The following is an 11,930-nucleotide window of genomic DNA, read 5'->3' as shown; positions in this document are numbered from 1 at the left end:
AGTCACAGTGTACAATTGGCACCACACGTAAATTGCAAGGTTGTACCGGAAATTTGTACAAACCGGAAGTGCGAGTGACCGAGAAAGAATTTCAAAGCGCTGCGTAATTCTTAAGCGACAAAGACAGACATATCGCATTTATCCGAGCAAATGGAGGCCACACCTGATATTGATATGTGAATCACATAATAGGAGGTACCAATGTTTCATAAACAGTACTAAAAGCAACTGGTCAATAAGTTTGCAACAAATGATGTTTAATTATCTGTATTATAATAAACTATTAAAATAATATACTAATTTATCTTTGTTGAGTTCAGATCTAAAACAATTAAAGAAATAGTATGTGGTGCGTTAGCAATTTTGCCTAGTGTATGGGCATATTTAGCTTATATTTCATAAAAGTCTAATATAAAAATTGAGTCAATTTCGGCTAATATTTGCTTATTTCATGCCATATCTTAAAAATTTACATAATAGACCAATACTTTTGATTTTTGTCTGAATTTGTAAAAATTTTCCGACATGCTTGTTATAATATAAGTAAACGTTTAAAACTTTTAAATTATTCTATTGCTTGTTGAATTAATAATGACTAAAAACAGCAAATTCTTAGTGCAAAAAGGTCAAAATATTAATTAGGTGATGAAATTTTGAACATTTCCTTTATTATAGTTTAATTTTATTTACTATAAATCGAATAAACATGTTTTTGATGCCATGATTCATTCCGATAAAAAAAATATAGAAGAAAAAGCGATTTATTTGTTAATTGTACTTTCAGTGCAAAAAGGTCATGTTAAATGCACTGTAGCGACGATAGAAGCAGATAGATCCCAAATTTTTGTTTTGCATTTTGGTTAGGCGGTGAGTGTAGAATTTTAAAAAATACTTCAAAAAAAACAAAACCATTAAGACTTTTGAAAGCAGGATCCAACCTCATTATAATGCAAATATTGCAACATTAGTAAAGAGTACACAGGCATTAAATTTTAACCAGGCTTGGGGCGAATTACATTGTAAAGTAATGCATTACATTACCATTACTTCATGAATTTGGGCATTAAATTACCATTACCATTACTTGATTTTCTTGAAGTAATGCATTACATTACCATTACATGAGTAAAGTAATGCATTACCATTACCATTACTTTGTTTTAAAAAAGTAAAGCTAATAAAGAGTTTTTGCAAATGTTTCAAATATAAAACACTCTTTAACATATCTACAGGTTCATGCTCAGTATCAGGTTCAAATTCAATGACTATACAAGAGTCATTCTTTATTTGCTCAATATGTAATCATCTTGTGGCATAATGAACAACATATTACATAAGTAAAATGAAATTTATAGACATTTGGCATGATACAATGTAGGATACGAAATAGAGACACAGAATTACTTGTATAACAAAAAAACAATTTATGGAATAATGTTGCGGTTATTAAAAGCTAAATAGAGATATTTCCCCAAATTACACAAATCTTTATAATTTTGGACACTTAATTGTATTGATTCATAAACAGATGGTTTTTCCCAGTTATATTTCTAAAGATACGGTATTTTAATTATATTTCTTTCCACTGAGGACACTTTAAGACAAAAGATTGCTGTTGCACTTTATGATCGAAGTTTCCAAGGGTTCATCTTTTAACTGCATCCTGTTAGTTTGAAAATCTTCCCAGCTATTCTAAATTTATGTTTTACAGGAGCAGTTGAAGCTTGGACTGAAAAGTACTGTCTGACGATCTTTATCTTAGGATATATTAAGTGCAATATTAGAAAAAATACATGAATCTTGTATTTTCTATCAGTCCAAACTAATGTATAGTGTACTTAATATACAAGAGAGAGAGAGAGAGAGAGAGAGAGAGAGAGAGAGAGAGAGAGAAAATAAGTAAGTACAATTATTTTCAAATGGGTTATAATATTGGAAGTGAAATTGATTTTCATCATGGATGGACAGTGCATTCATTTTGCTTTTAAAGGTGCATGTCTGTCTCCTATTCTATTGGGACATAGAGAAGGGAAGGGGATTGGGGTGTTTAGCACTTCTTATAACAATAGATTGTTTGGATACTTAGATTATCCTGGGGGCATAGTGTGTTGTTGCCACATTTCTTATTGAAGTGCAAACTAATTGGAGTAAATTGTTTAAATGATTAAAAACTTTTAATAACACCACTCTTAAAAATGTTATGAAATTGTGCTGTTATATTCAGTAATATTAACAATTCAGAATGATTTTTTTTAAAAATCTTTTTAATAATACAATTAAAACATTTTTATCTCAAGAATTATTTCTTTTTTCTTAAAAACAAATTCAGTCAAAATCAATCTCAACTATTCATTTATTCATCACATTTTTTAAAGTGAACATGCATAAATAAGCATAGTAGTGCAAAGTAATGCCATGTAATGCCAGCATTACACTAGATTTTGAAAACTAATGAATTACATTATCATTACTTGTAATGCTAATTTTATGGCATTACATATCACTAGCATTACTTTGAAAACATGTAATGCATTGCAATGCATTACCATTACATTTAGTATTACCCCAAGCCTGATTTTAACTACATTTGTTTGTTGTTTTTTTTTTTGGGGGGGGGGGGTTCATTCAAGTCAATTAAATTTAGTTGCTGTGGGATAAAATGATATTCCATACTTTAGCAATACAGCCGATAGATACCGATGCAAAATTTATATTAACGGTATTAATAAGCTTGTTAAGTTAATATCTCTACACACACGAAAAACCTAATCTTTTTGCTAAGTCTTGTTGCATTTAAAAGCTGTAGAGTGAATCGGACACATAAAAACACCAAAAGACACATCTTTGATGGTGCTTCAAAACAAAGCGTTATGGTCATTAATTATCAAAAAACGAGTCTGAAACAAGTCTGGGTTCAAGGTACTGGCAAATACATTTTTTCTGATAATAAGTGTTATGGCGATCATACTTGAAGTCCTCCAAACCAAACCAGTTTGCTAATAATGTTTGTCCTCTGTAAATGAAAGCCAGTATCATGGAATCAGCTTTTCTCTGCAAAGACATTTATCCAAATACTTGTAACATTTCAAAGTCTATTGATAACTAAATTCATTTTGTTTTTCTTCTATTGAATTGTAAGTTTAAGCTTAGTACCTGAATTTCGTCTTCATCCTTAATATTCCGTTTTAAAGCAAAAACACAAAACTTCTATAAAAAAAACAACATTTTAGCAATCACGAAATGCATAAGATTGAATTAACAATTTGGAAATAGTTTAAGTTTCAATTAGTTTTGATAACAAGTTCGTAACTTACATGGATCTGTATCGTAGTTAAGGATGACAACCTAAATTTTAAAGGCTTACTATCATTCTTCATTCAGAAAAGATTTTTGAAAATTAATGAAATTTTAAAAAACTTCAAATTGGTAATGTAGGACGAAACAACGAGCAGAGGAAAGAGATGTACTATTTTTTAACTAAATGTATTCAAATTATATTCTGAATAATTCAATTCTATCATAAAAATATGTCAGTCATCATAAGATATATATTTATTTCAATTTACTTTTTTTAACCTTGTATTACATGAACAAATAAACAAATGATAGGATAATGATGCACTTCTTCGATTTTTGGCGTGACCATTGGACTTTGGAGTCTTACACATATATTTTACCTCCTCAGTTGATCTCACAAGTGGAAGAACCTTTAACGTTTTGTAGTTTTCACGCAGATATTTCCATGTAATTGTACTGAGAAGGGTTTCTCTCTGCATAACAAAGATAACAATATGAATAGTTTTTCGTATGACAGTAACAAATATCCATTGAATAAACAATGTTAAGTTTTTACATGTTTTGTTTAGATACGTTTTTTTATAAAACAAGCGAAAAGATTGGGGACAGAGGATGTACCGTCAAATGCAATAGTACCTTAAAAACGTTTTATTTCATTATGTATACATTTACATGAAATGCATTTTTAAAGTTGTGTTCCATTAATATGGCCTTATCTGAAAAATTAATAAGAGATTTTTTATTTAAATTTCTTATCATAAGTTTGAAAGATTACAGTAATAAAGAATTATTTATCATGGTTACTTAAACAAAACTTGAATTATTTCAGAAATTGTATCAATGGTGTTTTTGACCCCAAAAAAATAACCTTTTCGTACAGTTTATTCCTATGACAATTATCGCCCCGTAACATGCGTCCATGTTATCGGTCTAATAGTAAATATTCTACAATTTTAATGTACATACTGGAATGTTAAGCCAGATACAAAGGAGACAAAGATGGAAGAGACTCCGGGATATTTTATCCTATTTTCTAGAAATGTCAGATTATTTCACTTGAGAATCAGGCAGATAGAAAATTAGTTCATAGACTCTCCCTTAAGCCTATAATTAAATTGTTTTCTTAGAGCACTTTGAGCTGCATTTCGACAAATTTGTTTTGCTGCAAAAACATGCTCATATAATACATCATAATGCAACTTAAACATGTATGAAAAACGAGATGAAAACAAATCCTTACATCATATCTATACAATAGAATATTTAGCAAATTTTCATAAAGGATGACAAAAATGTAAATTTGCTTCAGTCTAAGCTTTTTAAGGTCAAGATCTAGTGAATAAAAGGTGCCTAAAGGTTTTTACAATTTAAGATTTGGTAAACACAATTCTGTGTTAAACTGTAATTCTCAATGAAATGTGAAGGAAATAAGAATAGCATTTGGTGATAACGAACCGTGTTCAAATTCAAAAGTCGAAAGGAAAATTACAAAACAGGAGCAGAGCAAACACGGATCTTTAAAAAAAATAGAGGTGGACCCAGGTGCCTCTATTGACCGGTCCCACCCGCTGTGTGTTCTTTGTCGTAATCGGGTAAAACGGAAAAGTCCATAGACAATAGGTATAGTCTAACAATTATCATAAAAAAAACGCCAGTCAGTTTGCAGCGCAGTGGAAGATTTATATGCCGATAAGGTCATTGTATCGACCTTAGAACTTACAAAAAGATGCCTTCAAACGAGACTGTTGATAGTCCTGTTTTATCAACTTGTTTGTCAGTAGCTTGCTTTGCCTTATAAACTGTTCATACGAAGAGCATGCCCTTGCGTATCGAATTAACTGAGAGACACAAATTTCGGAGTATTGTCCATTTTTCATTAATCTAGAATGATTATTGTCTCTTAAAAAATAGAAATTGACCCCCTCTAAAAATGATGCCAAATTGAATATAGATATAAGGATTTCTTTTCCGAATATTAAAAATAGAATGTATAAAAATTGTTTCATTTTCTACAATATTCTTTATTCTTTATAATAAAGTACGGAAAAAAGATTAATCATATTAATTATGACGTCGTAATGGTTATAGCACCATAAAGACACAAGAATCGAGTATTAGAAATTGACTTTAAGGATGACCTTTTCTCAAGATAAAAAATATTTCACTGAAGATAATAAAAAAAACCATTTATTAGGTGTTATAGACCGTTGCTTGTAGTGTTAGTTTTCACTTTTAACAAAGTAGGTCAATGACTTACTTATTTAGTTTATGGTCATTAAAATCTTCTTGAAAATTAAAAAAACATCCTAAAAATGTTACGCTGTAGTTGAGATGTTCTTAATTGTGAAAATAATGCAAATACTTCAGCATTTTTAAAATTCAATTTCATTTAACAATGAACTACAGTTTATGAATGGTAACGGCACTCATTAGATACAAAGCATTAATTTTTCGCTAACAATTTTTAGAAACATTTCAATCCGACTTTCCTCTATCCGTTTTCAAATCCCCATCCATTTTTGATTCAGTTTAACAAAAAACTGAATGATGATAACACTAAAACATCTATAGTATTAAACTACTTAAACTGACCTTATTATTTATATGAGGTCAATGATAAAAATTTTGAGATATTGTGTCTGATTGTTTTTAAGCTTTTAATAATATTTTTGCATTGACTGTCATTCAATTATCTTAATGAATACCTGAGATAATACCAACAAAAAATTTTATTCACTTACCGAAAAAACTCTTACTTTTATTAGTATTTTACTGCAAAAATGTTTCAGAGGTAAAACAAAATCTAAAAAAATTAGTTCGAACTTCTTCTGTTTAGCTATAAGCCAATTTTTTCAGCGTAATTCCATAATAAAGTAAAAATATCGAATGTTATGACTATAATAATTCATATTATAAATACTTTTTTGTGTTCAGAGCAAATTTTAATTTTGACAATTAACTTTATAAGAATTTGAATTTGACAACTCAAACCCTGAGTAAAGAACATCCTTAATTGCTTTTTCCAACAACATAAAATATAAATATGACTTACGAAAGTTTTAACATCAAACTTTTGTTTCTTATTTTGTCTTGTTCAATTTAATTCTACGTTATTTTTTTTTTTACTTAGGCATGAAAATTGCAGCTCATATTACTGAAAGATTTTCTGAATCTGCTCCTAAACAGAGAACACACAGTAAAAAATGGTAGAAATATACAAATATATACAAATATATATATATATATATATATATATATATATATATATATATATATATATATATATATATATATATATATATTGGTTCTTCACGTGCTAACTGTTGTTGCGTTCATTTCCTTTTTGAAAATTAATGATAAGTTATATACCTTTGGTACAAATTGGCAGAACCCGCAGTAGACTATGATAGATACTGCGATGATAGGAACAATTACAAGTGTAGAACAAACACCTGCTAGTGTATCTTCTGTTATATCTCTGACGGTCACAAGGAAAATCAAGAGTGGCAACACGGCAAGAGCTGGAGCCCCCAACACGAGAAAACACCACAAAATACGCCAGAATATGTCATTGTACAAAAAGTGCCTTTTTGTAAACGTACTTGAGTTTAAGTCATCCACTATTTCATTGCACAACTCATCAATCTAAAAATTTAAGATAATAACAAAATATAAAATATCAATTATCTAACATTCATTATAAATACTACTGATATATTATATGCATATGTGTGCTTGAATTTAAAAAAAGTTTTGATTATGATTTGAAGTGTAAATCATTGTTTCTCAGACGAATTTACATTAAGGTCATTCAATTCTTTCTTTGTTTCTGTTTTGTCTTTAGTATAAAAACAACTAGTTAACTGGATAAATAGCTTTGGAGCAAGATTTATTAGGATGTTTACTAGCTCTTAGCTTAGAAAATAAAACCAACAATTCAATTTCAAGGTTATTCCACCCATTGTTTTTGATACAATAGAAATTATGGATAGATCACATTATTTACTAGTCAGTGAGCAAACTTGGATTATAAATATCTTACTACTAAATGTTGGCCTCAACCCCTGTATTATATTACTGTTTTGTATCTTTAATAATTTTTATGACCCATTGACAAGTTAGAAGGTTTTTCTTTGTGTTTGATATTTAAATCAATATTTTGGCTAATTCTTTGTTTAAAAAAATATAAAATTATGACAAGTTTAAGGTGCCCAGTTTAAGCTGCACCATGTAGGAAGTTTCTTTAAGATTGGATTTTGATGCATTGTTTTGTACTAGTATACTTTGTTTATTTACACAGATATATGAAACCTACTTGTCGAGATCGAGCTTCATCTTTCACTTTTTTGTGTTCATTCCTATCTTCTAAGAATCGAGTTACAGGGATGCACCAAACAGTACTCTTTATTCTTCGAATAACTCGCAATGGCATTCCGTTTGACATATCTGACAAATATAAAAAATACTGTTTGTTTCATTCTTATGTCAATTAACTATTAACGTAGCCAGGTAAGATTTGAAGATTATTTTCTTGACATTCAACTTAAGAGATTCTACAAAAAGTTAGTGTCAAATAAGATAGCATGTCGATATTGTCATTTTTTGGATGTTGATTTTAATCAAATCTCCTATGCAGTTACTCTGGCAAACCGAAAGTGAAACAGTGTTTGGACATAAGCACAAATCATCACCACTGACAATATTTAGTTCTTGAAAATAATGGATAAATTCGATGTAATGTATCTTGAAGCATTGGTTTTTAAGAAACTTATTTATGAATACCTTGAAAATAGTCAGATGTTAAATAGTACCAACAATTTAGATATTTTTTGCAATCGTATGTATTCATACACCAGAGTTCAATAAAGTCTCGTTCAACCATCGGCTGTCTCCGTAAATCTCCGACAAGCAGAGTCATTCTATATCTAGAAGTCTCGTAATCAAGTTATCACGTGACCTGGTCCATACAATTTTTTGAATATTTCAATAACTTATACATAGTTTGATGGAATCAATTCTATCTTTAATCATTACACAACACGATTCATACGAGGGTTTTTCTCAAAATTTTTGTCGGAAAAGTCTGAGAATTCGTATTATAAAAACGTGCGTAATTCAAAGACAGATTATAAACTACTTGCCAAGCAAAGTAACATATCGTTGATTTTAAAATAAATAAAAATCGATAAAATCAACTCCTGTCAGTACTTCAGTACAGTAAATTTTCCTGTTTACATTTTGTCAGGCTGCTGTCGGTCCGAATACAGTCTGTCCCAAGTTTTGTCCGTATATAGTCCGTCCCAAGATATTTATGCAGCACATTTGTACGATTTTTAATAAAAATACAAATACTTGTGAAAGAAGCAAATTGGAATCCAGGAAAATTTCCAAGATTTTTTTACCTCGTAAAAATTCCCAGGAACGAAAACAGATTTTTAACGAATATTTATAATGGGGAATATTGACATCTTATCTCTATTCGGAAGTCACTCGGAATACCTCGCTCAATTTTCAACATTATCATCCGGGTACTTTCATCTCTTTTGTAATGTAAAATCACCGTAAATCTTTTTATTTGAAGCCGTAATTGAAACCTGAAAAGCTAGAGGGGGAGTTTCAAAGGGGAAATCTTGGGAATTGTTCATACTATGAATACGTCTGAACCCAGAGGTATTGTAAATGTAGAATAATTTTAGAACATATGCGGCAAAGATATCCTGGGACAGACTATAGTAAATCAGTTTATCTGTTGGCTTCTTAGTAGAGATCGTACAAAGCCTTATAGGATTTTTTTTTTGAAAATTCATTCTAATAAAGAAAGTGTTCTTCAAGAGGGAGAAGGTAAGACTTTAATGAAAACATTAATGTAATAATGAAAAAAATTGAAAATTAAAATACAGATAATGAACAGTTGACTTTGAATTAAAAAGTCATAATGTAAACTCCTTGTGTGAGTATTAGTCACTTACCCTGAAAGGGGATTACGTTTGGAAGTATGCAGCTTTCATTCGCTGAAAAAAAAATAAAAAATGAAAACTCAATTTCAACTAGGGATACCTTGTTTTCGAAATTATATATTATTGGCATGAATTTACATTAACCTGTTATTGTTTCCTTTATTTCTTAAAATTTCATATGTTGTTAACTGACAAACTAGAATTCTACCCGATCTAGTCAAACGACCTTCTTGTGAATATGTACACGCATTCCTTTATCTTGGAAAGAACTTTCAGATGCATTTTTTGACTAATTAAATATCAGTTTTAATTCAAGTAACGATTATAATTTTTTTAATTTAATCACCGTTATCGTTTATATACTTCTTGTATTGACTTGTTATTTCTTCAAAACTAAAATTACATGGACTCCGTGGACTTGTGCAGATGACGCCAGACTTCTAAGTAGCTGTAGTTATCATGATAAATTCCAGCTATAGACAATAATTATAATTTACGCACTTTTAATAACTTTATTCTATGAATAATTGATTAAATGATTAAAGGATAGAAGAAAATATAAACAGTAACATATTTTTATAGGTGTTTCATGCGGGCTATGACAGTAGCAATCATTGCAAGCATTGTAAGAGCGGTTATGTATTTTGTCTGCCACCTTCCTTCTTACCCGCACCATAGAAAGCATTTTGATTAAAAAAAAATGTACGTATCTGCGCTCTTAGAGATAAATCAATAGTTTTGATTCGAATCAATATAGAGAATTTAAAAGTCTATCGCCTTCGATCAATATTAGGTGTAGTATACATGTAAATCTAATGATCAATACCGATCCAAAGATATTGACCTACATTTAATCTGTAAAATATGACATGATTTACAAAAGACACGCGTTCTTTATTTAAAACAAGTTATTCTAATTACTACCGGCAAGGTATGCTTAGATCTTGTGCTCGATGTCTTTTGAAAATCCTTAGCAAAGGCGCAACAATCTATTTAAACGTATAGAGTATAAAACACAGAATGAAAAACAATACATCAGCTGGAATTGCTCACCCCCGAAAAGGCAAGCGTTGTAAATTTTACATGCTATATCTGTTTCACCGAATGTTCCGTCAACATAGTTAATAGTCTGCAACTCCCGAGGCATTTCAATCGACTCCAGTAAAACTGGAATCAAACTGTTCTCACATTGTTTATGTGCCGCCATGATTCCGTATAAAATTTCCATTTTGCAAAGTTGACTTTCTTTGAATTTCTGAGACACGAGATAAACTATTTTCATGCTTTTTTCGATGCCATCCAAAATGTTTTCCGTTACATGAACTCCAGGTTTGAAGTCTCTTAAGTGATATAAACACTTGAGCTGGTATTTGTCTTCCAGTTTCAGTAACAAAGAATAAGCTCGTTCTTCATCTTCTTGACAGAAGGACAAGAATAAGTGATAAGATTTTCCGTATGGTAAGGGAATTGGTGAAACGTCCATTATTAGTTCTTTCTGTAACCATAAGTTGCTAAGAATAACAAGTACTTTCGATATCGCATTCGTGGAATCAATAATAACACTGGATATTCCAAAGGCTACGTTAACGTTTTATTCTCTTTTTGTCACAGAGTGATGATGAAAACAATGTCTTTCTATGGCATTTTTGTGGTTAGTTTGATTGTTGGAGTATTTAGAGGCTACATGGTAAGTTGTTTACACATATTAAGCATTATCAAATTATGTAATGCAAAAACAATACTTAAGAACTGAAGCAGGTGTTCTGTATTTTGTGTATCAATTTTTGAATACTGGTACTTAAGCAATATACATATATACGTAAGCTGATTATATGTTCTTCAGTTTATCGCATATTGTTATAACGAAACTTTTTACTGACAAAGAAATCCTCGGCCGATTTAATATTTACCATTTAACAGACGAAAAAAATGACTTTCACTTTGTCCATACCTACATGTATATAAACCCATTCATTTCTAAAAGCAATCATAACACATAAGTCATTTAATCAACTCAAAGAGTAATCTTTAAATAGATCATATATCGGTTAAAATTAAAAATTAAAAATTAAATGGTTCAACATAAGTAAGGTCTTCCGTTTCCGCTGTTCCTTTAAGGGACGTGCAGATTCAAGTAGTAATAAGTCATTTGACATAAGGATTTATAACGTCAATTTATATTGTTTTCAATAAATCTATTTCATTTTTTTCAAGCTTTTCAATTAAATGAAAGCAGTTATATGTTATATGGCATAAGGATAACACTATCCAATGCCTTTCCGTCATTTTCAAGCAATGAAGGGACTCTCAAAACAAGAAAATAAACGCAAAGTAAACTGCATGCATGGTACATGTACATGCATGCTCCAGAGAATTCACGTTTATATTTTGGACTCGTCCACGGTGCAAAAATTATTTGAATGAGACATTATGGTGCGAAGTCGGACTGTCCTGTTAAATGAAATTTCCATTGGTTACAATTGATTCTTTCATTGGATGGGGTGTTATTCAAAGTTTTGAATTTGTTAAAAACGATATATAGGAGCGAATATTTCAGAAAGGACTTATTTATCTATCACAGTCAATTTTTTTAATCGGCTGAAGTGTGAGCGTGTACATTATAGTAAGACACGAAACTTACACCCTATTCAAGACGAATGAAATCGTCCAGCAAAT

The 11,930-nt window shown here is 30.2% G+C and overlaps 1 protein-coding gene across 1 annotated transcript; it reads right to left on the bottom strand.

Annotated features, from left to right (window-relative positions):
• Positions 1 to 2,619: 2,619 nt before the first annotated feature.
• Positions 2,620 to 10,744, bottom strand: LOC128169214 (uncharacterized). The gene is made up of 8 exons (XM_052835381.1): positions 10,308 to 10,744; positions 9,267 to 9,308; positions 7,613 to 7,743; positions 6,667 to 6,942; positions 3,678 to 3,770; positions 3,312 to 3,345; positions 3,154 to 3,209; positions 2,620 to 3,051 (listed from the first exon to the last, which is right to left on the bottom strand). The coding sequence occupies exons 1-8, from the start codon at positions 10,735 to 10,737 to the stop codon at positions 2,878 to 2,880; spliced, it is 1,236 nt and encodes a 411-aa protein (XP_052691341.1). The 5' UTR covers positions 10,738 to 10,744; the 3' UTR covers positions 2,620 to 2,877.
• Positions 10,745 to 11,930: the final 1,186 nt, after the last annotated feature.

The sequence above is a fragment of the Crassostrea angulata genome, unplaced genomic scaffold (assembly GCF_025612915.1).
Source record: "Crassostrea angulata isolate pt1a10 unplaced genomic scaffold, ASM2561291v2 HiC_scaffold_106, whole genome shotgun sequence".
Lineage (NCBI taxonomy): Eukaryota > Metazoa > Mollusca > Bivalvia > Ostreida > Ostreidae > Magallana > Magallana angulata.
Note: the sequence above shows the minus strand (reverse complement) of the source record. Positions and strands in the feature narration are given on the sequence as shown.